The 23,013-nt window shown below is 38.5% G+C and overlaps 1 protein-coding gene across 1 annotated transcript in view; it reads right to left on the bottom strand.

Annotated features, from left to right (window-relative positions):
• Positions 1-23,013, bottom strand: part of MAN2A1 (mannosidase alpha class 2A member 1) — a 190,852-nt gene that overhangs the window by 26,194 nt on the left and 141,645 nt on the right. The window contains exons 16-18 of the mRNA XM_066273982.1: positions 20,419-20,533; positions 5,458-5,591; positions 1,956-2,097 (exon numbers count right to left, since the gene is read on the bottom strand). Of these exons, the coding sequence (XP_066130079.1) occupies positions 1,956-2,097; positions 5,458-5,591; positions 20,419-20,533 (391 nt within the window). The remainder of the gene's footprint in view (positions 1-1,955; positions 2,098-5,457; positions 5,592-20,418; positions 20,534-23,013) is intronic.

The following is a 23,013-nucleotide window of genomic DNA, read 5'->3' as shown; positions in this document are numbered from 1 at the left end:
TATTTCCTCCATATTGTAGAAGACAACTGTCTAGAACTTGCTTCTCAGGCACTGGGACTAATTTTCTGCACGCCAAGAGGACAATCAGAATTTGATCACTTCACACCCAAATTAGTACATCAATCCTTGGCAACTACTAACTCTTCTTCCTGCCTCCAAATATTAGTCCTATAAGAAGTGACAATCATTTCCTGGGCTGTACTCAAATTATTTGTAAGTTTGTAACTATTCAAACACTAGGGTTTTTGGGTGTCTACAGCAGGGATGGAGGAGCTTTATTTTTCAGCTCATGTTTATCAGGAAGTGAGACAGTGCTTCTTGGTTCATGACTGCTTGCGTTTTAAGAACTCATGCCCTGGTTAGAGCCCACATTTGAGAATTAAAGGCAGGGTTTTAAAATGGGTGCATTAAGGGTCACATCTGGCACAAAGATGTTTTATGTTCTGATACTGAAAAAATTAAATCAACATTTACAGATTGAGCAACTTCATATAAAATTTCAGATTTCTGGGTTCTTCAAGACTGAAACATTTGGCGACACTGGGCCCCTTCCCCCGTGCAGGCCACGTGCTGGTGCTAAGTGGTGGCCGCCCCACCGTACATGGGAAGCATGCTCTCCAGTGTGCCCCAGCCCCACCCTCTAGTCTGAGTCCGGATTTTTATATTATTTGTATAACTATGTTCATATCTTTATGACAGAATCTCATGATTTTGTCTGATAAAGGCCACCAAGAAAAATGGGAAGTAGTATGATTTTTATATGTGTGGAAGTACCAAATGTATGTATGTATATGCCTAATATAAAAAGGTCAAAGCATATGCCAGGCATCTGCATTCATTTATCTGCCTGACACTTATCTCAGGAAATCTTTGCATGTATGGAAGGAAGAATAATTAATGACCTATAAATAATAATTTAAAATATGTATTATAAAAGACAAAAGACTCCCAATACAAACTTTTCCTCAAAATTAATCAGTACCTACTATCTATTTTCTTTCTCCATCTCACTTTCTGTTTTGGAATCTTTAACCCTTTGAGTAGTACAGATAGACGTTCTTGTACATCCTCATGCCTCCGGACCATACAGATAACAAAAGTTTTTATTTTAAAAATGTGTTATGCAACATTAAAGAAAAAGGCAAAGGTATGTTCTTGTTTCCATAAATTGGTTATCAAACAAACATGATTTTAAGTTAATAAAACTGTAACTAGAACTAATTTCATTTTTTGAAAAAAATACTCCTGGGGGTCAGCGAGCATGAAAAAAACTCACTACTCAAAGTTGTGTCTACCACCAATTATTTATTTATTAATGATTTTATTTATTTATTTTAGAGAGGACAAAGAGAGAGAAAGAGAAGGGGGGGAGGAGCAGGAAGCATCAACTCCCATATGTGCCTTGACTGGGCAAGCCCAGGGTTTCAAACCAGTGACCTCAGAGTTCCAGGTGGACACTTGATCCACTGCGCCACCACAGGTCAGGCAGTCTGTCACGTCTTTATCCCCCTATTTGTATCATCTTTCTTCTCTTTCCTCTTTCTGGTGGTGGAGGTGGTGGTGGTCGTGAGAAGAAAGTGAGTCAAAGGACCTAAGTTTAAACTGTAACCTCCCACCTGTAGAAACTTAAGTTATCTAAACTTTCAGGAGTCTGAGTTTCTGCATCCATTTAATCACAACAATAGCCCATTCTTTAAATAATGGGCTATCAGGAAAGGTAAATTATCTTGAGGGGGGAAAAAAAGTAATTGGTATCAAAGAACTTTAGGTCTCTGTTTTTCACCTAAGATTGAAGAAATCCATCACTTTATGTTGTTCTCACAAAACCCAAATTTAACTAATAGTCTGGTTTTCAAAAGAAAGCTGGTGACTGAAGATGATAATACACAGGATCAACAGAAAAATCATAAAATTGGAACTAACACAAGAGAAAAACAAATCTGAACAATACATACCACTTTTCAAACTCGATACCCCTAAAGACTGAGCAGAGAGCAGTGTCAGGCGATGCTCAGCATCCTGGATATATGCCATTGTGGTCATGGGGTAGACATTTGCTTGAAGAGGCAATTTGCTCATTGTCATTCTAGGTTGAATCTGTAAGACCATACAATTCTCTTCTTTAAAAAATGGAGTGACATTTACATGTGTGCCTTAAAAAATTAATATTGGCTATATATGACTTCTTCCAAATAGAAAAAGTGACAGTTTCCTTTCCTTTGTAAGGTTAGAACTAATTTATAATTTAGAATATGCCTGGGCTGGCTGGGTTAGTGGTAGAATGTCAGCCCGGTGTGTGAATCACCCAAGTTCAACTCTCAGTCAGGGCACAGAGAGGAAGCACCATTTGCTTCTCCACACCTCCACCTTTCACATTTCTCTCTCTCTCTTCCCATCCTGCAGCCATGGCTCAATTGCAGTGAGTTGGCCTTGGAGGCTGAGGATGACTCCATGGCCTCCGCCTCAGGTGCTAAGAGCTCAGTTGCTGAGAAATGGAGCAACACCCAAGGTAGGCATCATCCCCTAGTGGGCTTGCAAGGTGGATCCCAGTTGGGGCGCATGTGGGAGACTATCTGCCTCCTCTTGTCTCACTGAATTAAAAGTAAACAAACAAACAAACAAATACCTCTTAAAATTCTTCTAAAATCAGTTTAATAAATATGCCAGATCTATCAAATCCTCTTAACATATTACATTATAATAATCAAATGCATATTTATATTTAAAAACTACTCAATGCATTCCTGTTTAGGAACTTCACTGCAGATAGTTCCAAATTTCAATTTTTCTTGGTCTAGTATCCAAATGCATGAAATACAACTCTAATTTTAGTTACTGAGAAAGACTGACATGACCTAAGTTAGTCTGGGTCAACGAGACTCACACATCAGGAGGGGACAATAAACAGACTGTTATCAGGAATTTGATTCACACCAGATAAAAATGCCACCTCTTTTAAACTCAAAAATTTGACATGAAACTCAAACAAAGAAGAAGTTAATGTATTAGTTAACACATACTGAGTACCCATTAATGCCAGGCGCAGCGCTGGAAATTTCACATATAAGATCTTCAATCTTCAAAACAACTCTGCAGTAAGTCTTTCAAATTACTAGTTGTTGTGAATAGTGACCCCCCCCCCCAATTCATGTTCACCCAGAACCTAGGAATGTGATTTTATTTTGAAATAGGCGCCCTGTTGATATAATCAAATTATACTGGATTAGGATGGGCTCTAATCCAATGATTGGTATTCATATAAGAAGAGGAAAATTAGGACACAGAAGGACATATACCAAGACACCAGGAGAGAGCATATGACAGTGGAGGCATGGACTGAAGCGCTGTGTCTACAAGGCAGAGTACCAAGGATGGCCTGAGACAACAGAAGCCAGAAGAGACAAGTAGGATATTTCCCTAGAGCATCTGCAGAGATGTGGCCCTGCCCACAACTTGATTTGGGACTTCTAGTTTCCAGCATGGTAAGGGAACCAATTTCTGTTGTTTTAAACCACCCAGCTTGTGGTAATGCCTTAATCACACTCTTAGGAAATTAATAAACTGGTGAAGAAACAATGTTAAAAAAGAGGGAGGGAGGGAAGGAGGAAGGAAGGGAGGGAGGGAGGGAGGGAGGGAGGGAGGGAGGAGGGTGGGGGGGGAGGGAGGGAGGGAGGGAAAGAAAGAAGGAAAGAAGGAAAGAAGGAGGGAAAAAAGCTAGCTTGAAAGAACTCTCCATTTCTACTTTTGAATTCTGATCTTCCTATTCCAATTAAATCATATACTTATAAAAAGGACATTTAAAAGTCACAACTCTGTGGCTATTACCCTCACTCCCCCACCTGTAGGTCTAGATTTTTAGTCTTGCCCAAGTACCACTCTTGCCAAAGCTTAAAAAGGGCCTCATTTAAAAGCAGAAATATTTAGTTTATAGGCTTAAAAATTATATTTTTCTATTTATTCAAATGTTCGATTCTTAAAAAGAAAATTCACATTTTATTCATTTTACTAAGTTTTTTTCATTCATGCATACACCCACACATACAAATAATTGCTCTGGAAGATTTTTAAAAAGCCTTTCTTTTGTATACAAAGAAAATGAATCACCATAAAGCAGGGGCTTCATTTGAAAACCAAACAGCTGTAGTAAAATTAACATGTTAATTCAAAATGTATGTTTCAATTTTTATGCTTTGGAAAAGGTTTAAATTTAACTTTTGCAGGAAATCGTAGAAGAGAAAATTATCACAATCCCATCCACTCATCCCAGTTGAAAATCAGACAAAGTAAAAGCATTTGTTGTGAAACTATTTCTATTCATAGCCAGAAATTTCTAAAATGCTAATGTCTCAAAAATATGCTAATGTTTGCGACAGTATTATTTCAAAGATATATTGTCACACATGTACATCCTAAATAGAGATTTAGGTAACAATCAAAAGAGCTCTATTAAAATAGAGAACTGACAATCAGAAAAAATTTGATGAATCAATTTTGTCATTACTATTTTAACAATTTTTAATTAAATACATATCTACTCACATTTCTACATAGATATGTTTGTATTTGTATGTCTATGTACATATATATATATATGCATATAAAGGTACATATACACACCCCAATAAAGAGAGGTAAAAGTTTTACTGAAATTTAAAAGAGCCCTTTATTACAGTATATATTTAAAAATATGTAGAGTATAAGGTAAATATGCATAGGACAATTTCCTATAAGAAAAAAAAAGATATAATCCATCAGTCCCTAATTATGTTTCTTTTCTATTAGATAAATTCATATATACTTTGGCATTAATATATTTAACATGCATAAGAGCCACCAAATCTTCCTTTGAAAAAATAAATTCTTACAAATATCATATATTTGTTATAATTTTGGAAATCTGGGTAATACAGAACCTACAAGTATTTGTTAAAGTTCAGTTTTAGTTCAGACATAATTTACAACCTTTAGCATATTATTCAAAGGATCCAAAATTAACTGGCCAGTACCATACATAAAAGTTATGCACTAATATGACCGTTACTTAGGCTTTTTTTTTTTTTTTTTTTTTTTTAGCACGAGTGCTTGCAAGAGAGACAGGAAGGGAGAGGGATGAGAAGCATCAACTTGTAGTTGCAGCACTTTAGTTGTTCACTGACTGCTTTTCATACATGCCTTGACCAGGGAGGGGGTGGGGCTCAAACCGAACCAGTGACCCCTTGCCCAAGCCAGCAACCTTGGGCTCAAGCCAGCAACCATGGGGTCATGTCTAAGATCCCACGCTCAAACCAGTGACCCCGTGCTCAAAATGGCAAGCCTGTGCTCAAGCTGGATGAGCCCACACTCAAGCTGTCGACCTCGGGATTTTGAACCTGGGACTTCAGTGTCCCAGGTCAACACTCTATCCACAGCGCCACCCCTGGTCAAGCCCATTACTTAAGACATTTTAAAGAAAATTACCTGGTATCCATTTAGGTCTGTATAAAATCTGTTCTGGCTGTTTATGCCAGAAGAAATTCTCATTGCAATCTCACGGTTATATTCTTTTCGGATGTCCACAATATTGGAAACTTCCACAGACTGTCCATCTATTCCTAAATTTAAAAGAATGTATAAATAGAAGTAAATTAATTGCCTACTTTCTTAAATATACTATCCAGAATGTATTTAAAAGTTACATATATCTTTATCATCTCTTATATGTTAAATAGTATCACAATTCACCTTTTTAAAAAGAATATCAGATAGTAGGTAACATTTATTCAGGGGCACACATAACTTAACACAAGAATGAAGAGGTTGGTGGAGATAAATGCAGATGAAATATAACATGCAAATGATTCTCTAATGAATTCTAGAGAGGAAAGAGGGCATTAAGTGAGAAAAGGTCAGCCTCACTGCAGGCTGGTCCACCTCTTGTCTGCATCGCCATTCCCCAACAGAGCCGTTCAAGCCTACGTCTTCACCAGTCTCTCCTTACACACTAGAAATTATGAGCAGTGAAATTTATACTCTGTTGGTTCAAGAGACAATGGATTATTGCTCATGATCTATCGTAGAAAAAGAGACAGGAGAGCCAATGAGATGATTTATGATTGAAAATGATATTATATTAGTACTTTGGAGTATAATCTGGAGAGCTCCCAGAAGCTGAATCAATTTTAGTTGAGTTTGGTATCTCTTAAGATTCCTTGTTATAAACTGAGTCATTGTACCCTTGGCTGTAGAAAGCAGAGGGTATATGTGTCACACATTTTTTTTTGAATTAAGCCTAAGGTGTTTACTAATTTCTATCATGCTGTCCTAACTGCACTGCCAGATCCTCAGTGAAGCCTTGGGTCTATTTTAAAGATGGAAAGAGGAGTTATAAAGAAGCCCAATACTCTTAACAAGATCAAGTGTGTACACGAGATATTACAGGGTCTTCAAAGAGGAGAACAATTAAGAAAGTGATAGAATAAAGATTGGCCCCCTATTGTACTTCATACAGCTAGTTTTTTGAGATTCCAAGACAATGGACACTTCCCTGCAGTTGTTACTTATTACCTACTTCTCCTTACTCCTCAAACACCATCTGTCCCTCTATGCTGACAACCAGCCCTCTTTAGACAAAGAGGCTATGTAAGAAAGAATGGGGCTGGGAAGAAGGGAGTGAGGAAGACTTTCTAGGAGCCAAAAATAATCCCCAGAGCTTATAGAAGATGAAAGGAAATGGTGAAAGAAGGAAGTTGGAATCTGTGAGATTTGTGGAAAAGAATGTAAATGTAGCTGGTCCAGGCACAATAGATTTGTGTGAAACTCACACTAGAAATTATAAAGCACACATAATAATATAGTGACAATACTAAATGGGCTGAGTATTTTCAGAATGATCACAGAAGTTCTTTTCTGGTACATGTTGCTCTGCAAACTCAACAACCTCAATGAGAACTAAACTTCAGTTCTTCACTATGTTCATAAAGCTAATATGAGTATAATCTGCATGGGTGGGGAAAATGGGTATCTTTTTTTCCTGCTTTACGAGCACAGTCTGAACCTCTACCACTTAAAGAGACACTTATATTTCATTCTGAGAGTTACCAGAGAACCTGCCAAGTTAGCTGACCCAAATATATCTCCACTACTACTGGGAAGTTAAAAAATATCATGTACACTGATGGTAGAACAACAGCAACTTCTCTGAACTTGGAAATGTATTACCTTACATGCAAATTTTCATTTCAATATGCTTAGATTAACTAGAATATTGTTCAAAAACCAAATGAATTGTATACTGAATTTTAATTGACAAGCTTCTACAAAATGTAGCACTAGGGACAACAGTACTAATGTAGCATTGGGGAAAACAGCAAGGTGACAAATAGACTCTAATCTACTAGAAGCATTTGTAGGGGTTTTAGCACTGCTTTATATATTCTCCCCCTAGATTGGATATTCTCTCAGGGGTCAACAGAATACACAAAATGAAATAAAGTCTTAACAAAGGAGAGTGTCATTAATTTCAAGTCATGTATCTCTGGAACACACAAAAATGTGCTTCAGAAAAAATTAATAATTTCACATTACCTCTAGCAATAATAAATTATTTCCCTGGAGAAATACATCTTTCTGAAGCTCAGTATTATGCTCAACATATGCTTAAAGCTCCTTTAAAAGAAGTGTCTATATCCATTCAAAATTCAGCAAGACAATCATTTAAATTCTGTGCCTGAATAGACTTTAAAAATAAGATCAAATTAATACATGTATAAGAACAAACCAAATAAAACCTGTAATGGTAATAAAAGCAAAGAGGTATCTCTGAGTTCTCAAAGATAACTTATTATTAAAAAAGGAGCCTGACCAGGCGGTGGCACAGTGGATAGGGCATCGGACTGGGACGCAGAGGACCCAGGTTCGAGACCCCAAGGTCGCCAGCTTGAGTGCGGGCTCATCTGGTTTGAGCAAGGCTCACCAGCTTAAGCTCAAGGTTGCTGGCTTGAGCAAGGGGTCACTCGGTCTGCTGTAGCCTCCCGGTCAAGGCACATATAGGAAAGCAATCAATGAACAACTAAGAAACTGCAACGGAGAATTGATATTTCTCATCTCTCTACCTTCCTGTCTGTCCCTCTCTCTGACTCTCTCTGTCTCTCCCACAATTAAAAAAAAAATTCCCTAAGGAGTACATACCATTCCCAAAGAGGCACAAAGGATTGTGGGAAGAACTCCCCGGGAAGGAGGGACACAGGCCCAGTGGTTCTAGTGGGCTGTGGGTCTTTGCAGTATATTGCAGCAAAAGGTGTTTACACCAAAATAGTTCTACCTGAGCATGAACCATAAGGGCTTCAATCCCAGAAAATAGTGCCTATTTTATCAAGAGTAGTCCACGTGGGCGGCAGGTGATGCCATTCCCAGGTTTCAACAAAGATAGATAAGTTCCCTCTTGCTAGTCCTTAGAGATAAGAGAAAGAAGATTGTTCATCCTTATTAACACAGGCGATGCAAAGTAAGAACAGAGCCAGTGCATAGGCGTAAAGGTATAAAAGGGAAGCCAAGAGTTTCCTCAATTGTTTTTGTTCCTCCCTAGAGCCTGTTAGCTTCTCACAGACTAGCTTCCAAAGCATCTTCGCATTCCTGTTCTTAACAGCATTTTAGGCATGTGGTAGGTGCTAAACCACTATAAACAGAAGTAGTGAAGATGTCCCTCATCATGCAGAAGTATCTGACATGGGGGTAATGAAAAGAATGAAGTAGCTTTCTATCCTGGCAAGAAAGATTTGATGAAAAAACTAACGCAGTGCTTGTAGAGTATGATAAACTTTATGCTGAAAACAGACACAAACACAGTACTATATTTTTTACTGGTGTGTGTGCGTGTGCGTGTGTGTGTGTGTGTGAGAGAGAGAGAGAGAGAGAGAGAACACAGGAGAAGGCAGGTATCCACACTACTTGTGTGTATGAGAGAGATATAGAGAGAGAGAGAACATAGGAGAAAGCAGGTATCCATACCACTTCTCTTGAGCAGTGGATAGATGGCAGACACAGATTCCAGAGAAATTTTACCTTAGCTCTGTGCAATTTTTGTCGAGTATACGTATGTGTTATTTGTTTTTATATACATAAAAATAATTTTGCGCATTTTAAAAAGAATATTTTCTAATAAGGCAGGGAAAAAAACAAAACTAAGTAGGCAAGGGGTGGGGTCAGGGTCAGGCTTGGCCCTGTCACAGGGAACCTGCTTTAAAAGTACAATAGTCTCAGGGTCGCAGAGTTACTCTCGAAATGATGCTGGTTTCTTTAGAGCCATCTCCTACCAGGGGGGTCAGGAAGGAGTGGAGCTTTTTGACTTCGTTGCTTAGCAGCAGTTTGAAGGAAACCAAGAAGGGCATTCCTGGAGTAGAGAGAAAAACTGAAGGACAACTCTGACATATTCCCTGTGTCGGAAAGAGGAGGTAGCGGGAACATCAGGGAGGGTGAACATGACTGAGGAAGGCAGATGGGAAGCCCAGCGGCACAGCTCTGAGCAGCAACTGATGGCCTTTGGAGAATCCTAGCATCACCTCCTCTGCACAAACTCCTCTCCTCGCTGTCATATCCCTATAAAACCTATCTGAAGAGCCTAATGCAACGCAGAACAGCAGAATCTCAGTTGATTCAACTCTCTCCACCTTTCCAGATCACCTTATTCTAGCAATTTGGAAATACAAAGTAAACTTTTCCAAAGAATATACCTGATAAATAGGACTCCACCTGCACTACACTCAAATGGTAGTAACAGCAGCTTGAGAGGAAAAGAGAGAGCCTCACTCATACCTAAGTAAGAATCAAATATCCTAATTGCAGTACTCAGTATGTGATTAGGACACATCATCAGATCAAGATAAAATAAATGAAATACTAGCAAGTGGCCACACCCACCTAGGAAAATGAAAAGTGACAAGAGAAAGGTTTAAACCTTCAAACAAAAGCTTAACTGGAATTTGACAGAAGATATAAAATAAATCCTCAAAAAAACCCCCCAAAACTAAGATTGAAAACAAGGTCTTTGGTAAGTATCCTTAAAATGTGGGCCCTGGCCCTGGCCGGTTGGCTCATTGGTGGAGCGTCGGCCTGGCGTGCAAGGGCTTCTGGGTTCGATTCCCGGCCAGGGCACACAGGAGAAGCGCCCATCTGCTTCTCCACCCCTCCCCCTCTCCTTCCTCTCTGTCTCTCTCTTCCCCTCCCACAGCGAGGCTCCACTGGAGCAAAGATGGCCTGGGCGCTGGGGATGGCTCCTTGGCCTCTGCCCCAGGCGCTAGAGTGGCTCTGGTCACAACAGAGCGACGCCCCGGAGGGGCAGAGCGTCGCCCCCTGGTGGGCAGAGCGTCGCCCCCTGGTGGGCGTGCCGGGTGGATCCCGGTCGGGCGCATGCGGGGGTCTGACTGTCTATCCCCGTTTCCAGCTTCATAAAAATACAAAAAAAAAAAAAAAAATGTGGGCCCTTGGGCAAAAATGGAACTTTGTTACCTATCTCGTTGTTGTTTGTAAAGTCAGTAGCCATGGCCACCATCACAGCCGCCTGGCCAGTGCAGGTTCAGGTTTGATTCGGACAGACGGTAATGAAATAACGGAGCCAAGAACTGGTGGGCCATTAGCTTTAATCCTAGCTTGCAACCGCAGGCAAGAAATACACACAGTGGGAAAACACTTCCCTTTCCATTCAGGGCTCCCAAAGCCACTGACTTATCTGAGTTTCCTAGAATCAAAGGTTTCTAACCTCACCAGCCTTATTCACCTCTGTTCCTCACTTCTTTCTTTCTGTACAAACTGGCTACTCTCTCAAGAGAACTGGCACTCCGCCATCTTGACTGCTTCTCCTCTTCTATGTGGCCTTTCTCTGCTCTCCTATAGCATGGGCTCCTCCTAGAACATAATCACTCTTCTCCCGGAACAACATGATCTCTCTTCCTTTTAAAACCTTTTGGTGTGAAAGCCCTCCCCCGGACACATATTAACATAATCACGCCCATCCCAAGCAATCACCTGGGCGATGGGCTTCCTCGTGGGCAGTGCCATCTTTAATAAAGTGAGCATAATACATTTTATCTGCCGAACATTGTTCTAAACCTTTTTCTTCTAATCTGTCTGAACAGGGAAGGTGACTTTACAGGAGAAAGACAGTAACAGCTGGCAAAACAAACAAACAGAGGTTCTAATTTTGAATAGCTTCTTTCCAAATTTGAGAGTATTTTATATTTAAATCATCAAGAAAATAAAAATACCTTTCCCATTATGTATGTAGTTGTGTGGCATTTCTGTGAATTTACCCAACTTAACTGGGAGTTGACACAGTTTCAGCATATATCCCTGAATAACAATGCTCACAAAAATGATAAATTAAGTAGGTCAACATGAAGATGTTCCTAAAAATCAGATATTATCATGACTATATTTTAAAAGTATTATACTCACACCTGAAAGTACCAAGAATAAAAATGGTGATTCCCACAACTGGATGACCTTTCCTCCATGCTGCCTACTCAACTTACCATCCATTATAAGATCTCATTTATCCTGAGGTCCTTGCTGATTTCCAGGTTTGTAAATATTCACATTGATTATTTCTCCACAAGTGAAAATTTCAACATCTGCTTTCATGAATACAAATTTTAGCAAATTTCATTCCAAGTCTCAACTTTAAGAAAATGATGATGGACCACTTCGTTTTATTTATAAAGCACTGGATAAATCAGTGGTAGTCAACCTGGTCCCTACCACCCACTAGTGGGCGTTCCAGCTTTCATGGTGGGTGGTAGGGGAGCAACCAGAGTACAAATAAAAAGATAGATTTAACTATAGTAAGTTGTTTTATGAAGATTTAGTTAGTCTGCCAAACTTAGCGAAAATCCGACATAAACTACTTGGTAAGTAATTATTATTATATGCTTCAACTTGCTGTAACTCTGCTTTATAAATTTTATAAAGTAAAGTTACTTCCCTACTTTATAAATCACCATTACTGTGGAACCAGTGGGCGGTTAGAAAATTTTACTACTAACAGAGATACAAAAGTGGGCGGTAGGTATAAAAAGGTTGACTACCCCTGAGATAAATAGCCATCACTACTTATTGATCAACTTAAAATAAGCTAGGCACTAGTAGAGATATTTTAAGCTTTTTGTTTCAATAATTCTCACAATGACATAAATGTAAATGCGTAATAGGAAAGGTATAGAATTTCAATCATATGGATTTTAAATTTTAATTAAAGATTAAACCAATTAAGTATGACATAGTTGAAGGCTTAATAACTGAAAAACACACTACAAAACTGGGAAGCTACCCTCATGTTTTTCTAATAAACATTGATTTTAAGAAACAACAGGGCTTTTGGAATCTCTGATTTAGAGGAAACATCTGCACTAGTAACATGTTTTTAAATCCAAAAGAGACAGGTCTAACTAAAGCCTTCTCTTGTGAGGCAAATAACTCACAACCCTAGAGCTTTCTGTTACTTTCCTCACAATCCGGGCTTGGGCTAGTTTAGGACAAGGGAGGGAAGAATGCGACAATAATCCAAATGGTCTGTCCTCATGCCCTCCCAAACGTACTCCCAGTCAGGATGTTTGGATTCTGTAGAGTCCCACTCCCCAAGATGGTGTGCCTGAAATGGACCTGGCAGGGAGGCACGGGCATGGGGTTCTTCCTTTTCTGGTTCACACCTTCACTATTCCTTCTCCCAACTTAACAGAAAAACAAAACAAAACAAAAGGAAAAGAAAAAAAAAGCCGCGACAGCATAACTCTCACCCACCTTACTCCAGTGGGGACTGTACAATTTTTAAAATATTGAAACAAACAAAAAAAAATTAGATGCCAAATGAAAGAAATACATAATGGACATAGAGTTCTTCAAAGTATTACCAGAACAAGGCAATTTCATGCTTCATGATAGCTTTCCTCCTTTATGCCCATTGAAAGGCATTTCTCCAAGACCTAGCATCTCACCAATTCAATTCCCTATCAAAATAAATCTTCCTCAGCTTCCTCAACCCTCAATGACCACTCTCTCGTAACACATACTGTCTAACTCATCTGACCCACACATCCTCTTAAGGAGATACAACACTTGGTAAGTGCCAGGTTTTATGTGTGTTAATTCAGGTATTCCTCCAACACGCCTATGAGGTAGACTCTTATTGTCGGCATAATGAAACCAAGGCCAGGTGGTTAATAACCTGCACAAGATCAGCTTGGGAAGGTCAGCACTGGGATGGGAGCTGGGAATAAAGTGCAGGTGGGCTGACTCCAGAGTCGGAGCTCTTCCCCTGGGTTTCCCAGCCCTGTGCCCTTCTTCCACGTTATACTCATTTGTGGGGATGCTCTTCCCCCGCTAAGAAGATACGCCTTCAATGCAGCAGCTGCTGTCAAACAGCCCCCAAAATAACCTCTGAGTTCTGAACCTGTGTAACTAGAAAGTACTTGCAGTTCTTTAAAATAATCTCTTTCATGTCTGTAGGGAATAATCAGATTCAACACACAGCAACTTATTTCAATTTTTAAAAGTTCCAATTAACAGGGGGGGGGGACCCCTTAGCAGCCAACTGCATGATATTACAAAAAGTTTTAATTACCTAAGTCTGTCTAGCCATAACTGAATGCTCTTTACTCTTAAATCAAACTAATTATGAAATGTAGTCTGGGGAAAAAATGAGCGATTGATTGTAAACCATTTTAATATCCACATGAAAATCTTTTTAATGGAAATAAAAACAACTTCAGTGAAGCCGAGACCGTGTTTACAAGTGGAAGGACTCCAAGGATGGGAACCGCAGATTCAAGTGATTTTAGAAGAATTTAGAAGCAAGCAGTCAAGCAAGCACCAGAGAGACTTGACTTTACATGACACAATGTTTTGTGAAGACTCTCAGATGGTTATACCTAATTGGCCATCTAGTCTTTCTATAGTTTAGGTAGCAAAGTCTATATTTTGCTTAGAGGTGAAACTAAGGATTCAGATCCCTAATTCCAATGTGATTCTCTTAAATATTTACTGGATAAAGTTCACTTTGACTCTCCTAAAGTAAGGATCATATTATGAATTAATTTGCTTACATATTCAAAACTGAAAAAGACTAAGCAACTTCACTTTGCTAAATCTACAAAGAAACTGTAAGTCATTTTAGTTAAAGGAAAGTCTTTTCTTCCATACTTTTTGTCTGGAAGTTCATTACATTTTACCTTCTGGCTACTTTCTTTTAGCAAGATACATTACATATAAGTACTCTTATGATATGCAGTGGATAATGGGCACAAGTATTGCATTTAAAATATTTCTCCTAAGGAGTGAAACATACACACTCACTGACTTGCTCACAAACACACACCTACATAGAAGAACAGAGTCCTGGGGGGGGGGGGGACCCTGCAAGTACATATTACAAGAGATCTGGAACCTAAACCCTGTGCCACTGAAAATGTACACGACACATTGGTAACCCATAGCAACCTAATTCTTCAAAGTGGCTGCTGAAGTCGGAAAACTAGGGCACCAAAGTCTAATAATCACAGCTCTGAAGACAAATGAAGCCACAGCTAGTAAATGTCACTTACTGATCACTGTGTCACTGCAAGGCATGTACCTTTTTTTTCTTTGTTAAGATTTTATTTATTCATTTTAGAGAGGAGAGAGAAGGAGGAGGAGCAGGAAGTATTAATTCCCATATGGGCCCTGACCAGGCAAGGTCAGGGTTTCGAACCAGCAACCTTAATGTTTCAGGCCAACAATTTATCCACTCCGCCACCAGAGGTCAGGCGGCATACTTTTTGTGATGGTACAATATCAATGTAGCACGAGGAAATACAGGGGCTTCTGCTTGTATCATAGTCTATCTTGCAACACAAGACTAACAACAAAAGCTAAAGCAGACTATTTGGTAACATTTAAAGCTTCAATTTAATGAAAGATGATTATACTCAAGAAAAGTTAACCCCCATGTCTTCTATCTTTCCCTCTGGGTAAATGTTATTTGCTACAAACTAAATAATCTTTTAGAAACCATCAGATATTTCCAAAAGGGCATTCATTAAATAATGGCCTCCATAAAATGCATTTCTTATTTAACCTGATATAAGGCAAAGCATTGTGTTTCATTAGAAATCTCTAAAACTGCTCTGATCTTTTGGAGCTTTTAAAGCTAGTAAGCACGATTTCCTCTAATTTAATATTTCTAGAAATCTTTCTAATATAATATCTAAATGATAATGAAAAGAAAAACACAGTGCTGTTTAATAGCTTAAGTGATGTTAAGAAAGTGACTTTAAACTATTTCCATCATCCAGACAGAACGCAAATGGAGAAACTCAAATTAAATGCCAAACCCAAAACAAAACAGCAGGCGTGTGTGTGTGTGTGTGGGGGGGGGGGGGGGGGGTCCCAGCTCAGTTTGTTTCGAAATCTTTGATGGGCATACCAAACTGACCACCTAGTCTTCCTACAGTTAAAGAAAGTGAGTCTTATACAATTTATATAATTTTAAAAGTGTTGTTTAATTTTGTTGTCTTCTGAAGTTTAATTTGGGCAAAAGTTACTTTGGGGAGAGAAGACCAAATAACTAAAAAAAGGATTAAGAAATATAAGGATGTCTTGACAGGTTTGCATTACTTCAGTCTTTTAAAAGAATGCTTCAGGTAATGAATTGGACACGCAATAAAGACAACCTGTAACATTAACTCATTTCCTGTTTGTATTTTTTTACCCTTGTTGCTATGATAATAATGTCTTATAATAAATAAAGTAGTTAATAATAATTTACTGCTTTAGTAAATTAATAGTTATATCTAATCATAAAATATTAATTGTCCCCTAGCCCAGATTCCCTTCTGGACCATAAATTTGGTACTAACAACAAACACAAGTCTGGTCATTAATACGCATTAAAATAACTACATCTGGTCAGTTTAAAGGAGGCAACATTAGCATATATTCAGAAATAGTTTAGTTAGTTAAATTTGAGAATATGTATTTTTGATATTTGGAAAAATATTAAACAAAAGCAAGTCTATAACAGCATAGAAGCTGGCTGAAGTTTTCTTTGAATCTAAGATGAAAAGCTATATTCTGCTTATGAATTTTGATCAATCACCCAGATGCCTGGTTTATATGAGGCCAAAAAGAGCTACCAAGTTATTTCTCAGTACAGACACCCGGAGCAGCAAGACCAAACCCCTTTCAGGTAGTTTGACACCTAGAATCAACCACCAGAATACTTCACATCGCTGTCATAGGTCTTAATTAGATTTGATTAAACCACAATAAGCCAGGATCAGACAACCTGAGCCCTCATTCAATGGTGTATGAAAGAAAATGATGGATGGATAGAAGTGGGTCACAAAGGCTGCTGAGAAAAGGCTCCATCTCCACAACTGCACTTGTTTTTTATTTCTTCTTTTTTTTTTTTCCCAGGAGAAAAGTTTGTGAACAGGTTCAAATACCAACATAGAGGGTATACAGTTTGGAAGAAAGACTTTGAGGTGACCTGCTATCTCCATCTCCCACCAACTTTCCATTTTCAGGTTGGAAGAAAAATACATGCTCTGGGCTTGAGAGTTACACATGCTGGTGTCACATTTACATCAGGCAAGTAGAGTAAAACTGATCTGAAGAAGCACTCTGTTTACTCCACATTGTACCTAACTTATCTGCCATTTCCCACAATCTTCTGAAGGAAGTACTGTTTAATAGCTTAAGTGATGTTAAGAAAGTGACTTTAAACTGCACCTCTTACTGTTTCCATCATCCAGACAGAATGCAAATGGAGAAACTCAAATTAAATGCCAAACCCAAAACAAACCAGCAGGTGGGGGGGGGGGGGAGGCCTCCCAGCTCAGTTTGTTTTCTGCTTTCAAGTCACAAAAGTCAAATATCCAGAGGAAAGAATGCTGCAGTTCAAGTTTACCCCACACATTGAGACATCTAGGCACAATCTGGGGTCTGCATATTTTTTAAATTGTTTTTGTTATGCTAATGCTTTAATAAATGCCCTGTTCAGAAAAACCTCTATTTCTTAACTGACTAATCCCATTCAAATCCCATTCCCTGCATCCCTTAAAGGACTGTCAGTCAGCTGCTGGGCATTTCTGATGGCCCAGGGGAGGGGTGGAGGGGAGGAGGAAGGAGCGGGAAGAGATGGAACAGGAGAGGAGAAAAGATAAGCACTTAGTTCTAAGTAAGGAATGTGTTTCTTGGGATAAGTAAGAAGGCCAGTCAGAGCCTACTAGTTTCTAAAATGACCCCGACGCAAGATGGCGAGCTCTACACAGCAGCAGAAGAGGGCCCTCGAACACACAGAAACCACCCCCTGGCTGTAGATCCAGTCCCCGGGACAACCCAAAACACTAAGACGCTGCAGTGACAACGACAGAAGCAAATAAATCAAAAGCGATCAGGCAAATTGTAAAGCCAGGAGCCATGGCCAGGGCTACCACTATCACAGCAGCCCGGCCCTTGCAGGTTCGCATTGGATTCGGACAGTCGGTAAAGAAACCATGGAGCCAAAAACTGGTGGGCCATAGCCTTTAATCTAGCTTGCACCCGGCGGGCAAGTAAAAATACACACTGGGCTCCAAAACCCAGTCACATTCAGTGCTCACAAAGCTACTGATTTATCCGAGTTTCCTAGAATCAAAGGTTTCTAGCTCAACAGCCTTATTCTTCTCAGTTCCCCATTTCCTTCCTTATCCCAGATACAAACTCTGTACAAACTGGCATCTCACTCAGTACTCCGCCATCTTGGCTGCTTTTCCTGGCCTTCTCCACGTGGCCTCCTCCCGCTGCTGGCTCTATTCTCTCTGCTCTCTCATGCTAACCTCAGGAACCAAGAGAACAAACTCCCGCTCCGTTCCCATTTTATAGTGTAGAAATCCAAACCCTTAATCCAATATACATAATGGGGAAGTCTCTAATACAAAATCACTTCTATGAGGCATGAGAGGATTGTACCACCTCACACCAAAAGGGTGGGACAGGCTTAATCCCAAAACCAAGCCTCAGGCTACAACAATTCTCAACACACATTAATATCACCTGGGCAACGGCCTCTTTAACAAAGTGAGCATAATACATTTTATCTGCCCAACACAAATATACCTGATGGAGAAGCTGGGAGTTTTCGGATGTAATGCTTAGGCATTTACTGAGACAGGGCCTGTGCCCGAATACAACTGATGAGGGACCGTGGCAGACCGAGCTCGATGACACAGCTGTGCCGAAGTGCACACCGTGCCACACTCAAGGGAGAACTTCTCTTCTACTGAAACAATAGTTTTAAGCAGATTTAAAAGTAGGTAAGTACAACTCCTGCACGATAATCCTATTTTCTACCCATAAAGTAAAACCTTTGGCCACAGCTGAAAATGCAATTTTGGAGCTCTCAAAGACGCTACACAGCGGCTGATGCAAGAGTACAAAAGGATGGTTAAAATATTATTTCTAACTTACTAGTTTTTAGGAATCTTGACAAAAAAATTACTTCAGGACTACAGACTTTCTTGTAGGTAGCAAAATGATTGCAGATAACTACAGGTCACGTTTAGTATCTAGTATAATTTATCCCACCTTCTGGAGGACCTTCTCGTTCCCTTTCAACCTATGAATCGTGAGTTATTCTGAGCACATGTCTTATTATATATCACATGAGAAAGTTTGTCCCTATCCGGAATTCTAACAAAAGCTAAATGTTAATGACATTTGTACTATAAAAAAGTTTTTAAAAAGAAAAATTAAATTTGGACACTGAAATTTAGAAAATTAAACTTCAGCTTAAAACTTCTCTGAATAAGTACCCTTTTGCTTCTCTATAATATCTAAAAAAGTAAACAGTGTCTGCCTATACATTTTATCATTATTTTGTATAATGCTTTAGTTGTTCAGCTGTATGAAGGCCCAAGGAAAAAATTTTTTCTTTTCCTTTTCTTAATTAATTAATTAGGTGGGTTTTTTAATATAAATATTGCTCAGTTATTTATTTATTCATTCATTTTAGAGAGGAGAGAGAGTGAGAGAGAGAGAGAGACAGATAGAGGGAGATGGGGGAGGAGCAAGAAGCATCAACTCCCATATGTGCCTTGACCAGGCAAGCCTAGGGTTTCGAACCGGCGACCTCGGCATTCCAGGTTGATGCTTTATCTACTGTGCCACCACAGGTCAAGCTAATTTGGGTTTTTGTTTTTTTTGAGAGAGAGGCAGGGAGAGAGAAAGAGACAGGAACATGGAGCTGCTCCTGTATGTGCCCTGACCAGGAGTCGAACCGGCAACCTCAGTGCTCTGGGATGATGCTCCAACCAACTGAGCTTTCTGGCCAGGATTAATTTTTCATTTTTTTTTTAAATAGAGACAGAGAGAGGAAGGGAGAAAGATGGAAAGAAGAGAGAGGGGAGGGGGAAGGGGAACATTGGAAGCATTTGTTTTTCCACTCAGTCATGCATTTTCTGGTTGCTTCCCATGTGTGCCCTTACTGGGGATCAAACCTGGCTAACTTGTTGTTTCAGGACAATGCTCTTAACTGAGCTAACCTGACCAGGGCCTATTTATCCTTTTTTATTTTTTATTTTTTTGGCTTAGTGTAACAGCAAAGAAAAAATTTAAGTGGTATTTTCATGAGGTCCCTTTCTAAGGGTTGGTATCATGGTAAATTGCCTGGTTACTAGAATGAAATTTGCGACTGAAAAAGTACTCCAATCTAAAAACACTGATTTCATAATCAGTCAACATACTATCAAAAAATATTACAATTCTGAGTGGGAACCACAGCTCCTCCCAGGTCCCATGGAACGGTCAGTGCTCATGTCCATGGTTCAGTTCTCAAAGGGGTCAAAGGCTGTTTCTATCACTTGGATAATAAAGATGCTGTTTAACACTGCCCTGAAAGTAATAAAAAATTGCCTGATTTTAACTCTAACAGCTAAGAAGTTGTGAATAAACAGAACTAGTTTGGAACATTCTTTTAACATTCAATTCCAGTGATAGATGCTATTGCAACACATTCTACGTTGAAGGCAGACTGCACGTGTGTGTGCCTATTAGTGACCCACTAATTGAAAGCTGTATCTGACACAATTTCCGTTCCAGGAAATAAAAAGTTACACTTTTCTAGATCTTAGAAATAAAATTTCCAGTTAATGAGATCATAACTAAGACAATTATTACAGTAGGAAAGAGAAGATAAAAAGAAAAAAGAACATGTATATGTAGGGAAGAGTTAAAAGTTTCAGCACTCCTGATTATCAAAGGGTAAATACTATGCTGTAAATCACATAATAAGTATGATATCAAATTTAGAAAGATTATTGTATCATTTTCAACACAGAAGTGCTAATTTGTTAAAAAAAAAAAAAGAAAACAAGAAAAGCAAGAATTCAAGAGCTGATGTACATGTTTCACAATTACATTTCTCTGTTCTCTTACCCTGAATGTGGTACAGTCGGACACTATGGGTAACGTGTTCAAAAAAGCAAGTCACATCCGAATAAAACCTTCCACGTTGCACTCTGACAAGGGGCTGAGTTGTGTAAATGTAAGGCTGAAGAGGAAATGACATTTTTAAGAAAAATATTTGGCTTTTAACTTATCCAAGAAATGTTTATCCCCAAATGGCAAATACATGTAACCTGGTATTTACAATTTTAAGTGAAAACCAAACTTTACAAAGTATAATATTCATTTGCTATAAAAATATAAAGTTTTTCATTATACAAAAATTACTGAAAATAGAAAAAAATGTCACAATTTGATTGGCCTAAAGCTGCAAACATTCTTTTCAGCTGTGCTCCTTCTAATTGTCCATATGTTATTTATTAGAAAGAGCAATCGTTCTACAATGGTGACATTTTTCCAGGCAACATTTATTATAACTATGGCCCCTAATGTTCAAGGGTGGGGGCAGGTGGTGAGGATGACCACAGGGAGTCATCTTCAGAAACAGAAAGCAGGATTCAGAAGCACAGTTTAATCACAGGTTTATTACTCTACAAACATCCTGCCCTTTTACTTGAAAGAGACAGCAAATATATAGCACATTTATAAATTTGAAAAAAGTACTGATTTACTTTTCATTATTTAAAATTTAGATATAAAAACATAGGACTGAAACACATAACTTATGTGACATATAAACAAATTTAAAGCATTTATGAAGAGTTGTATTTTCTTAAGTTTTATACACCTTACAAAGTTCAACAGTAGCATAAAAGGTGAGACTTGTGATGTGAACTACTTAAGTAGCATATGATTTTCAAAACTGTAATTTTTTTCTAAATGTATCTCTTTGGCTAGAGAAAAATATTCTGAAATTAATATAATGCTTTATGATTTACAAAGTCCTTGTACCTAGTTAACATGTAGCTAGGCAATAATAAAGAGGCTGAAACCTGGGACAGCTGGTTCTGGGCTCTTGCTTTATTCTGATATACCCAGCTACCTCTTTCTCTGATGTGCTTTTATTTTCTCTTTGTAAATATATTATAATTCCCTTTATTTTTCTATATAACATTAGAGCTGTTTGGAAGTAAAATAATTTTAGATAAATTTTTTACGATGCTCCATGCATAATATTCCATAGCACAGAACAGTCAGTCAAAACAAAATGCCTATTCAATGACACAAGCTAGTGAGTGAGAAATCCCCGATCTCCTGACCATCCTGGAATGCCTACTATGACTTCTAGTTTACCATTAATTCCTCACTGACTTAAAAAACCAAAAACAAACAAAAAACTAGAATCCTTAGTGTGACTGAGAAAGCATGTTTAAGTATAAAAATGCAAAGAAGGAAATCTAAAAAAAATATATAGAATTGACTACAAAAAATTAACAGAAAAACAAAAATTAACAAATTAAATGACACACTGAAAAATTTTGCAATATATAGGGAAAATAATTAATTTTTGCCATATGTAAAGAATACTTATAAATCTGTAGGTCATACTATTAGAAAAATGATCAAAAACCAAATAAAAACTCAAAAGAAATATGAAAGGTAAATGTATAAAGAAGTTTACCCTCACTAATAATCATAAAAATGTGAGGAGTGAAATATTTTTCACCTATTATTACAGGTAAAGCTTTCAATAAGGCTAATTTTCATGGCATGAAATGGTATATTTGATAGCTACTCTCAAAAAACACTGGTGGCGTGAACATGCAGTCTTTCTATAGAGAAAATTAGTATGTATCAAAAACTTTAAAAGGCCTCATCCACTAACACAAAATGACTCTTCTAGAAAATTATTCTCTGGAAATAATCAGCATTGCATAAACAAATACTATGGAGAAAGCTTATCCCAATGTTACAGTAGTAAAGTATTGGCAGAAAATGTGTATATACAACAATAGAAGATTCCTTTTTTATTATACACATATACATAGACATGCTTTCTCTCTCTCTTTTTTTTTTGGTGAGAACATTTAAACTCTACTCTCAGCAAATTTCAATTATACAATATAGCTATCAACTATGGTCACCATGTTATATATTAAATCCTCAGACCTTACCCATCTTATAGCTAAAACTTTATTTTTTAATTGAGAGGTGAGGAGGCAGTGAGACAGACTCCCGCTAGCACCCCAACCGCTAGCACCCCAACCAGTATCCACACTGCAAGCCCTATGGGGCGAAGCTCTGCCCATCTGGGGCTGCTGCTGCATTGCTCCTCAACTGAGCTATTTTAATGCCTGAGGCAAAGCCATGGAGCCATCCTCAGTGCCTGCGGCCAACTCCCTTGAACCATTCAAGCCATGGCTGCAGAGAGAGAGAGAGAGAGAGAGAGAGAGAGAGAGAGAGAGAGAGAAAAGAGAGGGGGAGGGGTGGAGAAGCAGATGGTTGCTTCTCCTATGTGCCCCGACTAGGAATTGAACCCAGAACATCCACACTCTGGGCTAATGCTCTACCACTGAGCAAACTGGCCAGCACCAGCCAAAACTTTTTAAACACAACAGTGTATATATTAAAATTGTGTTTTAAAAAAATACATCATCAGATTGTGAGCACCGTCATAATAAAAAA

Source organism: Saccopteryx bilineata, chromosome 4 (assembly GCF_036850765.1).
Source record: "Saccopteryx bilineata isolate mSacBil1 chromosome 4, mSacBil1_pri_phased_curated, whole genome shotgun sequence".
In the NCBI taxonomy this organism is placed as follows: Eukaryota; Metazoa; Chordata; class Mammalia; order Chiroptera; family Emballonuridae; genus Saccopteryx; species Saccopteryx bilineata.
This window is presented reverse-complemented; position numbering and strand designations above follow the sequence as displayed.